Here is a 16840-nt window from a genome sequence, read left to right as displayed (position 1 = left end):
CTGTCCCTAGAAATGTCTTACAATTTAAAACCTGGTTCCTAAATCTCTGTCTTAGCATTATATAATCTATCTGAAACCTTCCAGTATTTCCAGGCTTCTTCCATGTATACACCCTTCTTTCATGATTCTTGAACCAAGTGTTAGCTGTGATTAAGTAATGCTCCATGTAAAATTCTACCAGGCGGCTTCCTCTCTCATTCCTTACCCCCATTCCATATTCACCTACTACATTTTCTTCTCTTCCTATTCCTACTATCGAATTCCAGACACCCATGATTATTAAATTTTGATCTCCCTTCAGTATCTGAATAATTCCTTTTATCTCATTGTAGATTTCATCAATCTCTTCATCATCTGCGGAGCTAGTTGGCAAATAAACTTGTACTAATGTGGTAGGTGTGGGCTTCATATCTATCTTGGCCTCAATAATGCATTCACTATGCTGTTTGTAGTAGTTTACCCGCATTCCTATTTTTTTATTCATTATTAAACCTACTCCTGCATTACCCCTATTTGATTTTGTATTTATAACCCTGTATTCGCCTGACCAGAAGTCTTGTTCCTCCTGCGACCGAACCTCACTAATTCCCACTATATCTAACTTTAACCAATCCATTTCCCTTTTTAAATTTTCTAACCTACCTGTGTAATTAAGGGAGCTCACATTTCACGCTCCGACCCGTAGAATGCCAGTTTTCTTTCTCCTGATAACAACATCCTTCCGAGAAGTCCCCACCTGGAGATCTGAATGGGGGACTATTTTACCTGCAGAATATTTTACCCAAGAGGGTGCCATCATCATTTAACCATACAGTAAAGCTGCATGCCCTCAAGAAAAATTAAAGCTGTAGTTTCCCCTTGCTTTCAGCCGTTCGCAGTACCAGCACAGCTTGGCCGTTTTGGTTAGTGTTACAAAGCCAGATCAGTCAATCATCCAGACTGTTGCTCCTGCAACTACTGAAAAGGCTGCTGCCCCTCTTCAGGAACCATTCAGGAACCACATGTTTGTCTGGTCTCTCAACAGATACCCCTGCATTGTGGTCACACCTACGGTACGGCTATCTGTATTGCTGAGGCACCCAAGCCTCCCCACCAATGGCGAGGTCCATGGTTCATGGGGGGATACTTCAATGAAACCTTCTAAATTTATGAGTATGTTGTTTGGATGTACCTTAAATCTTTAGCATTATAATAATGTAGAAGTATTTATGATTCTGACTTCCAACGTAGCCTATGACTGCACTTTATGCAGCTTCCTCATGAAACCCATGTAGTATATGGGTTCACTTCATAAAATTGTGCCAGACTTTGTTTCTCACCATTTCCTAAACTACACTGTAGCTTTTGTAAATAAGTGATAGATATGTCATCTTATGAGGGAAGTTTGATAAGTAACGCAGCACATTTATTTCCTTAAAGCAGGTTGGTCTTGTTTAGAATTGCAATGAAGCTTATTATCCCCCATTCTCTTAGTAGCAAACCCCTATTTTTCAACACAATCTCCATTTAATGTGATGGCCTTATGCTACCTTACTGGGAGGGCCTGTATATCCACATGGTACCATTGTACTGGGTGAGGTTAGAGCCAAAGTCTTGCTGCACTATCAACAAAGATATACAGTTCAGCAGTGATGTGTTTGATTGTGACCTGTTGATCACCTTGAATGACAGTTCTACACATTTCAACATTGCAGGAGTCACAGCTGTGTGCAGCCAGCCTGTTGTGACAGTGCCATGAGATTTAAAAGTGCTGCTACGTCAGTACGCGAACACGGCGATAGAGGTGCTCTGCAGCTCGGCCGAGCGCCACCTGGCTATGAACGGCGCCGGCCGCATGTCACGGCACAGCAGTCGAATGACAGATACGGAGTTAGTAGCATGTAACCCGCTATTGTTTCTACTTTTGAATATCCACGCAATTTATTAGTGATTAAAGGTTATAACACTTTTTGGCGACGAGGTCGGATATTTTTTTTCCTGCATTGTGGGATTGTGTGTTCGTGTCGGGGCAGACATGGAACAGCTTATGCAAGCACTCATTGAACAACAAACACAGCTGACGGCTGCTATTCAGGTGTTGTCGACGTCACTTACTCATCGTCTGTCTTCCTCTTCTCCGCCTCCATTCCCTCCTTACGACGAGGCCGCTGAAGACTGGGAGGATTATGAGAAGCGATTGCGGCAACACTTCTTGGCTTTTGGCATTGTTGACGCTCCTATGTGTAAGTCGTTATTTCTATCTTGGATTTCCACACGGATCTATTAGCTGCTATCTCAGTTAGCCCCTCTGCGGGAACCTGCCTCTCTGTCCTTCCAGGAAATGTGTGACTTATTGTCTAACTATTACCGAAAAAACACCCACGTCGTGGCCGCCTGCATGGCGTTCTACCGGTGTTGTAAACAGCCACATCAACCTTACCGGGCTTGGGCGGCGAAACTACACGGTCTGAGTAGGAAATGTCAGTTTGTCACGGACACTCATCATGAGTCTTATGCTGATTCAGTGGTTCGGGACGCTATTCTATGGCTTGCTCCCGATAAAGAAGTTCAGCAACGTGCCTTACAACTGCCAAACCCGTCGTTGTCGGAAGTTCCCAGCATCGCTCAATCTTTTGAAGTGTCTCATGCTGCTGGTGCGCAAATAGACGCGTGGTGTGATGTAGGCGCCGTACTGACCACTTTCGACGTGGACAATTTGCCTGTTTCACAGGGGAACGACAATGTGGTGGCGGTTCACTCACGTCAACAATGTCGCGTTGGGCCGCCACGCTCGCAGCGAAAACAGCAACCACAGACTCGGGTTCATTCCGCACTTCCTTCTTGTCCACGTCGTTTCGTACAGCATGACAGGGCCGCGTGTCCAAAACGTTGGGCCACGTGTAATTCATGTAGGAAAAAAGGCCACATGGCTTCTGTGTGTCAGTCCCCTAAAGTTTGTGTCGACGAGGACGAGGCATTGGACATGGATGTTAACTGTGTGCTTTCTCAAACAAATAAGTTGTTTGTTACTGTTTGTGTTCTGGATAAAGACATTCGCATGCAAGTGGACACTGGCTCTGCAGTAACTCTCATTAATTCTCGCACGTATTTGGAGTTGGGCTCCCCTCCCTTGTCTCCAGTTACACGAAATCTATGAACTTATAATAAGCAGAAAATTCCTATCGTTGGCCAGTTTGATGCTTCCACTGCCTACAAGTCTGTTGTTAGGCCCCTCACGTTTTATGTGGTGGATCATGCGGGCACTGAAAACCTGTTCGGTTATGATGCTTTCCAGTTATTTGGGTTCTCCATTGATGATGATGTGCACCTCATATCTGAGGATATTCCGAATCAACAGCTGGATGGATTGTGTTCTGAATTCTTGTCCGTGTTCTCTGCTGGTCTGGATCGTGCCAAGGATTTTGAAGCCCACGTTACTCTTAAATCTACAGCTTGCCCTAAATTTTTCTGGGCACGCCCTATTCCGATGGCGTTGTGTGCATCTGTCAAAGCTGAGATAGACAGGTTAACAGCTTCGGGGATTCTCCTTCCTGTTATCTCCAGCGAATGGGCATCGCCAATCGTGGTGGTTTCTAAACCAAACAGGAGTCTGCGATTGTGTGGTGATTTTAAAGCCACTGTCAACGCTCAGAGCCTCATTGACACTTATCTTCTTCCCCGTCCTGAGGAGTTATTTACCAAGCTTGCTGGGGGCCAGTTCTTTTCCAAACTTGACTTATCGGAGGTGTACCATCAGTTGCAGTTGCATGCATCTTCCAAGGAATTTCTCGTCATCAACACTCCTTGTGGGTTGTATCAGTACCAGCGGTTACCATTTGGTGTCGCTAGCGTGCCGGCCATTTTTCAGCAGTTTTGGAACAGCTCACGGCTTCCATTCCTGGCTGCATCAACTACCTGGATGACATTGTCATTACGGGGGCCTCCACTGAGGAGCACCTTCGCAATTTGCGTTCACTGTTTCGGGTTCTGCATTCAGCTGGGTTGAGGTGCAATCTGGACAAGTCACAGTTCTTCCAACCCTCCATTGTGTATCTTGGTTTCCACTTGTCCCGTGAGGGTATACGTCCTCTACGACAGCATGTTGCGGCCATAACCGCTCTACCCCGGCCGTCTACGGTCAAAGAACTTCAGGCATTTCTAGGCAAGATTGCTTATTATCACAAATTCATTCCATCTGTGGTGGCGGTGGCTCATCCTCTGCATCAGCTGTTATGCAAAAACGTTCCTTTCTGTTGGTCCGACGAGTGTGAGCAGGCTTTTGTCTGCCTGAAGGCTCATTTGCAGTCGGCGCCTTGTCTTGCCACATTCCGTCCGGGTCAGCACTTGGTTCTGGCGACTGATGTGTCACAGTATGGCCTAGGGGCTGTTCTCACCCATCGGTATGAGGATGGGTCGGAACAACCCATCGCCTACACTTCCAAGAACCTCAACGATACGCAACGGCGTTACTCTCAAATCAAAAAGGAGGCGCTCGCTATCATTTATGCTCTAAAAAAGTTCAGCGTTTTTTTGTATGGTTCTAAGTTTCACCTCATCACCGACAACAAGCCACTGGTCTCTCTGTTCAGCAACTCGGCGTTGCTTCCGGATAAGGCAGCTCACCACCTGCAACGTTGGGCCTTATACTTGTCTCGTTTTCACTATGAGATCCACTATCATCCCACGGCCCAGCACGCCAATGCTGACGCGATGTCGCATTTGCCGATGGGCCCCGACCCGGTTTTCGATCGAGATGAACTACTCTGTTTCCACATTGATGAGGAAGACGTCGTGCGGTCGAGGGTTTTCCACAGGTTCACAGGTCACGTCGGCTACTGCGCAGGACCCAGTCCTGCGTCAGGTGATCGGTTTTGTTCAACGGGGTTGGCCAGACAGGACCAAGGGCCAGGCATCGGATCCCCTTCGCAACTACCACGCCTTGCGCCTTCGTCTGTCAGTTCATGAGGGAGTTGTTCTTCTGGCCACGGATGGCGCATCTCCACGGGTCGTGGTGCCAGCCTCTCTTCACAAAGATGTTCTCAAACTATTGCATGAAGGCCATTGGGGGATTTCTCGGACTAAGTCCCTGGCCCGCAGGCACGTTTATTGGCCCAGTATTGATTCGGACATCGCCCACATGGTCGCTGCGTGTGGTCAGTGTGCTCAACAACTGGCTGCACCCCGTACAATGCCCTCTCCGTGGCCTGATCCGGTGCAGTCATGGGAACGAGTGCACGCTGACTTTGCCGGCCCCTTCCTCGGCACTTATTGGCTACTGTTGATTGACGCCTACTCGAAGTTTCTGTTTGTTGTTCGATGTCCGTCGCTCACCACTGCGGCAATGACGCTGGCTTTGTCCAAAATCTTTGCACTAGAAGGTCTTCCATCCACGATTGTCACGGACAATGGCCCTCAGTTCTCTTCACAGGCCTTCCGTGATTTTTGTACTGGACAAGGGATTCATCATGTTACAGCACCGCCCTTCCATCCGCAATCAAATGGGGAGGTCGAGTGCCTTGTCTGCACTTTCAAAAGCCAGATGAAAAAATTCTTTAGTGATTTTCCCACAGATGACGCTCTGTTACAATTTCTGAGTTCTTATCGCTTCACGCCTCTGGGTGATCGCAGCCCTGCTGAACTCTTGCATGGCCGCCAACCGCGCACTCTACTGCACCTGCTTCACCCTGTCAGGCCTTCTACTGTGTCCCCTCGTGCGGGAAAATACTAGGTGGGCGCCGACGTGTGGGCACGAGGGTATGGATCTCGCCCTAAATAGATTCCAGGGGTGGTCCAGGCTCTTCGCGGCCGCCGGCTTTGTGAAATACATACAGACGACGGCATGGTTGTTTGCCATTACAACCAGATGCGCCCATGAGTGGTGGCCACGCTGGTGCCACCGCCCCTTCTTTCACCTCCACCAGCCTGAGAAGCCAGTCCTGTCGCTGCTGCTGATCTTCTGTGCATGTTGCTGCAGCCGACGTCGCTCCCGTTTCCGAGTACGCCGGAACCGGCCCCAGCCGCGACGCCGCCTTCTCCGGGACCCATCTCGCTGGAGCACAACCCCAGGTCCACGACACCTATGGATGCTGCTCCGGAGTTTTCACCCATCATCTCGTCCAGGAGGCACGTTCCACATGCAAGCTTCCGTCCTGGATATTTTCAACCATACTCTCGTGTTTCTCTGCGGGATCTTCTCGGGGCCTTCCACAAGGTCATGGATGTCTCCGCACTGTCCGTGTCTCCGAGGAAGTGAGTGCTTTTTTTTTTTTTTTTTCAAAGGGGGGAAAAGTGTTGTGACAGTGCCACGAGATTTAAAAGTGCTGCTACGTCAGTACGCAAACACGGCGATAGAGGCGCTCCGCAGCTCGGCCGAGCGCCACCTGGCTATGAACGGCGCCGGCCGCATGTCACGGCATGGCAGTCGAATGACAGATACAGAGTTAGTAGCATGTAACCCGCTATTGTTCCTACTTTTGTATATCCACACAATTTATTAGTGATTAAAGGTTATAACACAGCCAGTACAGGGGAGATTGGACTGGTTTGTGCACTCATAGTGTGATGATGACAGATGCCCCACCCACTGATTCACCATGCTTTTTTCACTGTCAGGTCTCCATAGACATTCTGCAAGCACCTATGAATATCAGTGATGATCTGGTTTTCTGCCAAAAGAAACTCAGTGATGGCTCTTTGCTTGGAATGCATCTCCGTTACAGATGCCATTTTGAAGGCTACATATGGTGCCACCCTCTGTTGGAACTTCGTGAAACTAGGGGCTGGAGTGGGAATACTCCATGAAGTCCCACAACAAATTCCAAATTTTTTCAAGTGAAACTGTCTAAGTAAAAACATTACATTGCTTATTGACCACCCCTTGTATTTGGGTTAGTCAGCAATTCGTGTGAAAGCATTTGACTTTTCAGAGCTAACTACACATATTATCTAATATTCCTTACCATAATTACTCTTTGGTCAGCATCCATTAGATCAATTTCTGAATAGATCCAGGATACAGATCTAAAAACTGTAAGTAAGTAATATGTAGCTATATTATCACTGTTAAAATGTTATATTTGTGAACTAATGGATGTATTCCAACTCACTGCAATGCGGTACCATTATAATTCATGAAATATGCAAATAACTGAACTAAAATTAACTTAGTAATAATATATGAGATTATAAATCAACCATACCAGGGCTTCAGAAGGATCTATGCTTTGTATTGTACCACTTCCCACAGTAGTGACAACAAAAGCACCATGTAGTTCTCTTGAAGTTGTCGGAATGTCATTTACATATTCTGCTTCACCTGTGAATCACAGAAAGTATTGCAGAACATGGGTATTGCAGTGTGGACTGAATATGGATGTGGGTATCACTGTGTATGTGGTATTCATAATATGTTACCAGAGCACTGAACAAGAGCTTCCAATTTAGGCATTGCTTTTCCAAGTGGCCAGTACTGTTGATTGTCCTCAAATACTTGCTTTCCACAAGAAAGTGGTCTCTTCAGTAACTGGCCTCCACTCTTGAATCTTTCAGATACATCTTCTGGAGATATACTGAGAACAAACTAAAGAGTTTCACAGGTTAGAAAATGTCAAGATTGGTTTTCCATACATCAAAGCAGTCAAAATTTCAGTCAGCAGTGCTGGATGTTAAGTAGTATCAATCGTATCTATGATATAAAAACTTAACATAATTAAGACTTTTACCTTATAAAATAGTCCTTCTGCTAGTTGTTTGCGATATTCTGGAGTAGCATCTGGTGGTGTGTAGTCTGGTTTCAGTTCAGAATCAAGTATTTCCAGGGCATGGAGTAGAACCATCTTATCATAAACATTTTTATCCTCCAGAAATTCTTCAGTTTTTGTAGCATGTATCTAAAGGAAAATGAATGTTAGAATGTAATACAACTGCATATCCAGGATTATGGAAAATGATCTACCATGTAAGCTTTTAGTGTGCTAAGTAAGCCTAGACTCTGAGGTAAAGAGAGTAATTTTAGGGTTCATAGTACAATCTGAACACTACACCTATTATTTTATAACATTTACTTATTTTTGCTCAAAAAAATGTGTGTGAAATCTTATGGGGCTTAACTGCTAAGGTCATCAGTCCCTAAGCTTACACACTACTTAACCTAAATTATCCTAAGGACAAACACACACACCCATGCCCAAGGGAGGACTTGAACCTCCGCCGGGACCAGCCGCACAGTCCATGACTGCAGCGCCTTAGACCACTTGGCTAATCCCGCACAGCTTACTTATCTTTGCTCTGAATTATATTGAGTTTATGGTTAAATATCACCTTCTTACTTTTGTCTTGCACAACTACAATCTGTTTTGTGCTTACACTAAACAAGTGATTAGTATCTAGACAGCACAGAATCTGATTAATTTTTTAGGCTTTCCAATGGATGTGTTGCAAACACACACCTCAGATTTGCTGCCAGACAATATTGTGTATTATTTTACTGAAATAACTGTTTGACACCATCAGACAGTGGTAGTCCCTCTCATTGCTTCTGCAAGACAGTACACCAGAAGTGACAAAATTTATTGAAGCCATGAAAAGGAATTATGCATGAGCTATAAAGTTCTCACAGTTCGATGAGAGTAGCATTCATATCACTCCCAGCTGGGAGCTGAACAGAGGCCTTCTGTGTGCCCACAGGGGGCAATGATTATGTTTAGTTGAGACCTTGCATCCCTTATCAAAAAAGGTGTGGGATTTCAACTAATCACTGCCTGTGGCTTAACACTGACTCATTAAATTAAAACATGAGAAACAAGATCCTAAGAGAAACAAGAACCTCCAAATTCCAACTCAATGCAGTGCATTGCAGAGAGTTAATTCAGCTTTTAACCATTGTAGCATCTGGCAGCAGTGTCATACCCACTACACATGTGCAGAAAGCCTCTCTTTAGCTCCCTTCCCCTAAACATCACTTAGTGGCTGGACTGTCCATTCCTCCAACAATGAGCACCACACTTGTCTGATTTTAATCATTCTATCGAATACCAGGGAGCAGTGTTACATGCTAACACAGATGTGCTGTCCTGATTTCCATGGGATTTGACCCAGATTTTCACCAACATGAGTTGGTGTGTCTCTCATTTGACTTTGAGCTCAATTTGGCTATCTTATCTTTCCCCTGATCACAATGCTGTGGATGCCACCCAAAAGGACCTGACCTTACACCTCCTCATTGATTCTGTGCAACACAGGTGACCAGACATACACTCTGTGTCTAATTTTCAAACTTGTTGGCTACAGCAAAATCATCTGCACTTAAACCAAGAGATTCTTCTGTGGGACTTGGACAAGGACCACTGACATGGCCCAATTCATACTTCTATTCAGCCATGAGTGCTGCATTTCCTGCACACTGCATGTTGGGTCATGTTGTAGGCAAAAAGCTTCATGCGGGAGCACATGTTCTGATCCAGTATTGACTGTGATATCATGGACCTTGTCCAAATATATTTTGCCTGTCAGGCCCATCTATCTGTGCCTCCTTAGCAATTCTCTTGCTGACCCAACACTGTAGAGCCATGAAAGAGTATATACCTAGACCTTTTTGGTGCATTTTTGGACTCCAAGTGGTTGGCTTTGATTTCTTCCTTCATTTCCCTCTCATATTACACATGTCCTAAATCATTTCGGTCACTTTTTCTCTTGCAGGCAACCCATGCATTTTGGTTTCAGATAATTGGATGGCATTCACCTTCCATGAATTTCAATGATTGTTGAATTGTTGTTGTCACCTCTTCCATTTGCTTGGGTGCCCCTTAAGGGTCCTTGAGTTTGGAGCCACTCAATCTTGATCCATGGGGTGATCTCCACCCACCATGAACCCATAATGTATGCTGTGAGTTCAGCCCATGGCTGCCTATGGCATAATCAAAATTTTCATCTCTGCCATCCTGGTCAGCAGTCACCTGCCTCTCCATACCCCATGAAGCATTCAGTTCCATGCAACTCCACTGAACCTTGTTCTGGCCAGGCCTTCTACAGCAACACCCATGGGCATCAATCTACCACCATTCCTGATGGCAGCTGTGGCAGGGAGAGGAATCCACTGGGTGGCTGTCAGACGTGCTGACCACTCAGCAAAGGGCACTGACTGAGAAGCAGGTAAGAAGAAGTCAGCAGACAAGTGAGCAAGAGAATTTGTAAGGCCCACACAGCGGCTACTGTATGCATTCAGGTCAAGGAAGTGAGAAGTGTGAATAATGCCAGCAACTATTTGTTCTCAGGATGCCGTACTTTGGGAATAAGGATGAAGGGGAACTCTAGTCATGGCTGTGCTTTACAACTATGTGATGAGGGCAGAGTGGGAGCACTGTGGGATCAGCATCTGGAGAGCAGAGTGCTGTTTACCAGACAAGATATTGTGATTACAAGTCACTGATGGGCACTGAGGCTAGTCTGTTATGCCTGGTAGATGAGAAATGAGGTGAGGAAATTGGAGGATGTGTTTGCTCGACTACTATTGGAAGCAAAGGGCAGAGGTGTACTCAGAGAAGTTTTAGGAGATGGATAAACTGTATAAGTCTTACACACAGTTACAGGAGCAGATGTTGTAAGTGATAGATGTGGTGCAACATGTCAACATATCTTACAATGGAGGAAAAGGGGTTGGTTGGATGCTGGGGATAGAATCTTGAAAACTGCATTTGCAATTATAGACAAGAGCTACATTATGGATCTGAACGATACCACAGAAAAGGTGAAGGAAAGACAGTGGTAGACTAGCATACCACACAGCTGTAAAGCCTGGAACAGGAGGTACTAAATAATACACACGTTTCAGAAATTGACAAATCAAGCAATTGAGAATGCCAAGGCAGTGGTTAACACCATGAATTGGGATCTTGGCGCTGTGCAGGTCTTAGTAGATGTGTTGCATACAAGAATCATAATTGTGAAGCTGTTCCAGACAGTAGCAGATAGCATTTTGGATGTGCAGATGGTAAAGGCAAGGATATGGGAAACCACTCACTGTGCAGCCGACAGCCCACAGACAGCTGAATCTAGTACTGATAACACCAGAGCAGTACTTGATGGGGTTGCAGAAGATACAGGAAGAGTTGCCACCTAAGTTTGAACTCATTGTGGAGCCTGTTCAGCAGAATTTTCCATCATACTACCAGCTAGCATCAGTAGAGGTCAGGACTGTTAATTAGTGTAACAAAGGTGTAATCTTGTCATTGTAAATGAAATAAACATTGTAAGGTAAAATTTTAGCCATTGAAAATTGTGTTTCACATTGCCTGGCATTCACAGAGTGCATATTTTTATTAGCATTGAACATTGTTGTCAATGCATGTTGAATTACATTGTATATTGGTGCAGGATGGAGACGTAGGGCCTATGTCAATCAAAGGATGGAGGATAATGTGATGTCACCCACTTTTACCGGCAACTCTATACAAGTAAGGCTATAGCAGTACAGCATTGCAGAAACTGCAGGCAGCCAGTGGCACAGGATAGAGGCATGCTGGTTGCAGTGATGGGGCTGTTTATTTATTTCAAGATAGATCAGGCAAGATCTCTCATTGTTTTCTTTCCACTGTTTAAGTTCTTCACCTAGTTGTTCTTTGGCTTCTCGAAAACCTTGATTAAACAAATTTTCTTCAGAACTCTCGGTCATAGATAAGAACCTACCAGGCAGGCCACAGAAATATTGCAGGAACATGCCTAGAAGTGGCATCTTTCTTTGCTCAACCAAAGAACTGCTATCATAAATAGTTCTGACTTTTTAGCACAGATATTCACAGCCCTGCAGTACAAATACCACCACAAGAGGGCTACTCCAGGTGCTGCTGCACCATGGGAAAACAATTTGCCACCACAAACCTGGCCAGCTGCAAACATCGCACCATTTACTAGTGTCAAGTCCACCTTCCAGGACTTGGTGCTGCTTCACTGTTGGGCCAATCCAGGGTTGTCCCAGCAGCAGCTCGACTCCTACCCAGGGAGCAGCAGGTCATTATCAGGGCAGTATAGCCACTTACTCTCCATATGCAGCTCATGGTCTCGTGGTCGCGTTCTCGCTTCCTGAGCACGGGGTCCTGGATTCAATTCCCAGCAGGGTCAGGGATTTTCACCTGCCTCGAGATGACTGTGTGTTTGTGTTGTCCTCATCATTTCATCATCATTCATGGATGTGGCAAGACTGGACTGAGAAAAGGTTGGGAATTTGTACGGGCTCTGATAACCACGCAGTTGAGTGCCCCATAATCCAAACATCATCATCATTATCATCATCATCATCATCATCATCTCTTACTCTTCTATGTTGGTGTGGGAACTGTGACGGTTCCACTGACAGAGGGAGAACTTCCACTGGGATTTATATCATCCCCTTCAAGTGCTCTAGTAGTCTCTTGAACTGCTGGTACCACTTGCATGCAGAAGGGCGCACTTAACTGGGTCATGTGTTACTAGCCAGCCACATACATCAAGAACTGCTTGTTAGACACCAGCCAACACTGTGCTGCATGCACCCACTTCACCTCATACTATTTGTTGCATGGCCACCACACTGTGACATTTGAGTGTAGCTTCATAAGTTGTAATAAAGCGACTTGTTGATAATGTTTTAATGAGCTGCCACTGGTTGTATCTCTGCCACAAGCCTCCACCACTGCCCAATCCTGGGTGGAAGTGGCTTGCCACCTTTTATTGACTTCAATATTGTTCGATGGTATGATTTTCTGAGGCATGGGGAAAACAGTATTTATGTTACAGAAATGTGACACAGAAGGTGAAGTAAGTAACTGAATACCTCGTGCAAGCATCTCAGGGACATTGGAGATTCTTGTATTCATATGCCAGTATCGCAAATCTAATGATCAATTTATGGTGAATCAAAATACTGGAAGTGAAAATAATTTCCTTATCAGCTATACATCCCTGTCTAGAGTGCACAATGGAGTTTTACTTTCTAATGAAATATTCTTTAATCGGTTGCTAGCAGACATCAGGCACGATGCCTTACTAGCCATTCCTTCTGTAACTTAAGGAGTGATGTAAATTCTGCATACAATAATGTTCATAATAAATAGATTTTAACTTTTCCAGAATGTAGAGATCTGACAATAGTTTCTGAAATCTGTAAAGTTATATAAGTGTTTTGTATGAAATAGTTGACAAAAATGCCAGGTGAGTACTGTAAGAGGAAGACCAGCAGCTTTTTAGAAAGTACCTTATCTTCCCTTAATATGCAGTCTATATAAAAAGTAATCTAGAAGTAATTCAAATAATAATCAATATGGATGGATTAACACTAGTTGTAGCTTCACAGCCTATTTGAGAATATTTTCCCACACAAGTGACGTATCATTTGCCCCCAAATATAAATCTAGTATTCATGGAAATGGGTTGTTTTCTCTTCTTAGTTCTACACAGAAATTCCTCTGAAACAGAAATAAATTTCTGACTCTTATTCCAGCACTAAATATTACAGGAGTCCATTTCTACTTAAGGAAATTCCTGAGATCTTTAAATGCTTTTGGTGAAAACAGAAAGAACTAGATCTATTCCATCATTCCAGTTTCAGTAAAAAATGTGTTGGTTATTAAACTGTGTGGAAAGAATGAAAATATAATATTTCTGCTATGTTTTTAGGTTAATAGTGGACCTTTTTAATTCTGTTACTTACAGTTTGTTCCACTTTCCATCGAAGAAACTGTATCAGAAATACAAAAAATATCATCTAATTCTTTTTTTCTGAATAAAATCATTTTGGTTATTAGGCCACATCATTATGAAACACTGTCCATCCCCAGTAGCTGAATGGTCAGTGCGACAGAATGTCAATCCTAAGGGACTGGCTGGGTCAGAGATTTTCTCTGCTCAGGGACTGAGTGTTGTGTTGTTCTAATCATCATCATTTCATCCCCATCAGTGTGCAAGTCACCGAAGTGGCATCAAATCGAAAGACTTGCACCTGGCGAATGGTCGACCCAACAGGAGGCCCTAGCCACATGACATTATTATTATATTATTATGAAACACTGCATTGCTTGGGCCATAAACTGACCCTGTATATCTTAGTCAGCATTCCATTCCATATCCCTTGAAACTATTCAAGTTGTGATTCAAAGTTACTTTAATCATAAAATATCACTTTTCACATTTTGTGAAAGGTATAATTTTTTCTGAACATTTAAACAAAGCTGCCAAGATTTCAAATCTTATCACAATCTCAGTGGATGAAGCTTACTGGCAGACTAAAACTATGTACCAGACCAATCTGGTACACAGTTTTAATCTGTCTTCATAATACTGCACACTCCCCTGCAGAGTAAATTATGCATTCTACCTCAATATTTGTGAAGCTTTTTTGAGATACTACTTAATTACAGGTACTTGCATAATCTGTGGAACATCTGAGTATACTATTAATATTGTCTGCCATATCATTAATTATATAAAACATGAGCAGCAAGGGTCCTAACTCACTTCCCTGGGGTATGTCAGAAGTCACTTCTACATCTATTAAAGATTCTTCATCCAAGATAACATGCTGTGGCCTCCCTAATAAGAAATCCAGTCACAAGTTCTGCTTGATACTTCATATGATAGTACTTTCTTTAACAGTCATAATTGTGGTACAGAGTTGAAAGTTTTTCTGAAATCAAGAAATGCTGCAACCAGCTTTACTCGCTGGTTTGTGGCTTTCAGATGTCATGTAAGAAAAGCACATATTGGGTTTCACATGACCAGAGTGTTTGGACTGAATGCTTGTTGGAATGGTTCTTGTACAAGATACCTCGTTAATTAAGTAGTAAGTTTCCCAAATTATGATACAAGTTAATGTGACTTAATAGTACATTAATTTTGAATTGTTACTTACTGTGTCTTTGTTAATTCCTCCAAATACTATTCTTGGTTTGCCAACTATGTGGCCAGCTTTCGTCCTGTCGAGCTGAACCAAGAAGCCTGCATTCACATAAGCATGAGCGTTCTGAGCTCGGGGCATTATCTGTAAAAAAACATTCATTTATGTGTGTGTTGCAGCTTATGGGCTTTTAAGCGCAAGGTCATCAGTGAACATTCATTTTACATTTTGGTAGCCTTTACATGAGCACCCATACACTCACCAGTCATATCTCTCTCTCTCTCTCTCTCTCTCTCTCTCTCTCTCTCTCCCTCTTTCTCTCTCCTCCCCCCCTCCCCCCTTTACAGTTTCGTCCACTCACTGACAGCAGCATAAGTAGTTAACATGAACAGTTATTATGTTCTCTTAGGTATGCAAATCAAATACGTATACTGACAGTGAGCCAATTTATTGACTGCAGTAAAATTATTTGATTGGTAGCTGTCTGCTGTAATCCATGAGTTTGAGCTCTATGCTATGTTCTACTGTGTCTATGCTTCATTGAGAAGAAGCATGTAATATCATTACCTTTTGTACTGGAGCCATACTACAAATACAATTGTAATTGCACTTAGCAATATTGATGCCACTGGTCATTGTACAAGTTATTGACTTTCATGATGGAAGATAAATATAAATGAAACTTGATCCCGAGTTCGAGTCTCGGTCCGGCACACAGTTTTAATCTTCCAGGAAGTTTCATATCAGTGCACACTCTGCTGCAGAGTGAAAATCTCATTCTGGATAAATATAAATGTCTCTCTGAACACATGGTGGGCCTGAACTACAACCTTTACACCTCTTTATCATTTGTAATCCCTTTGTTTAAGATTTCAGGAATGTATTCTGGAAGAGATAAATTGGGACTTTCATATGACTGAGTGAGCATGAAGACAGTCATTAATTAATTTCATAAAAACATCGTATAAAAGCCATTGAGCTCAAGAATCAAGCATGTACTTCACTGAGTACAGTAGACACAGATAGAGAGGTACATGGATTCCCACTGAGAGAGGGGGAGGGGGGGAGGGGGATTAGGAGGATGCATGCTGGCAGTAGCTTCAAAATGCCTTTGGGAGTGGGGAGCCCACCATAATGGAAATGGAAATGCCGTGTGGCTAGGGCCTCCTGTCGGGCAGACCATTTGCCCACCATGATAATAGCATGTATCCAGTATGGATGGTTCTCTGTGAAAATTTGGAAATGTAACATACCAGTCCTGACGCAGCAACAGGATGGAAGGATTTCTGTTTGTTTTCATTTTTTTTTTTTTTCACTGCCTTCTACAACTTAAGCATCAGTTCAAAGCGACTTAGTTGAATTGATTAAACAACAACCCTGCACCATTAAAATAGCTATAATGACTAAGTGGGTTGTTTCATGGCAAACATAGCATTATTTCGTAACTCCTACCAACATTATTTGATATTTTACTGTGTAAGCTCAGTGGCGTGGGTTTTTTTTTTTTTTTTTTTTTTTCATGTTTCTCTTAGCATCCTCTTCCCCTCATTCCATCTTCTGTCATGCTCTTATCATGGAGTTCTTATTCAAAATTTACTTTCAGTTAAATCATATTTTATCAGTTGTGCAACTTTTCTATATTCAGTTATTTTAACAGACCTTAATATTTTTCATTGTTTTTATTTGTGATTTATCATTTCTGTGACATGAGAAGATTAAAATAGGAGTGGATATCCATTTTGTTTATGAGATTGAATGTATTAGAATGCATGTATATTGCAATGTATAATTTTTATATAATAAGGAATAATCCAAAATGAATTAACTGGATTGTAATCTACTGAAGCTATGTTATTGCTCTGATCTTACAGCATGAGTCATTACACTAATGCTTCTGTGACAGTTTCCTGATGCATTGGTAACTATGACATTTCCAAGTAATTGCTCCCTGCAGTATTGTTGTACGTCCTTTCATTTCCATACCTATATCTGAAATAG

The 16840-nt window shown here is 43.2% G+C and overlaps 1 protein-coding gene across 1 annotated transcript in view; it reads right to left on the bottom strand.

Annotated features, from left to right (window-relative positions):
* The window catches only part of LOC124711217 (indole-3-acetaldehyde oxidase-like), a 243070-nt gene that overhangs the window by 94775 nt on the left and 131455 nt on the right, over positions 1-16840 (bottom strand). Inside the window, exons 10-13 of the mRNA XM_047241173.1 lie at positions 14858-14986; positions 7701-7868; positions 7393-7558; positions 7179-7294 (exon numbers count right to left, since the gene is read on the bottom strand). Coding sequence (XP_047097129.1) covers positions 7179-7294; positions 7393-7558; positions 7701-7868; positions 14858-14986 — 579 coding nt within the window. The remainder of the gene's footprint in view (positions 1-7178; positions 7295-7392; positions 7559-7700; positions 7869-14857; positions 14987-16840) is intronic.

This window comes from Schistocerca piceifrons, chromosome 8, assembly GCF_021461385.2.
Source record: "Schistocerca piceifrons isolate TAMUIC-IGC-003096 chromosome 8, iqSchPice1.1, whole genome shotgun sequence".
Lineage (NCBI taxonomy): Eukaryota > Metazoa > Arthropoda > Insecta > Orthoptera > Acrididae > Schistocerca > Schistocerca piceifrons.
This window is presented reverse-complemented; position numbering and strand designations above follow the sequence as displayed.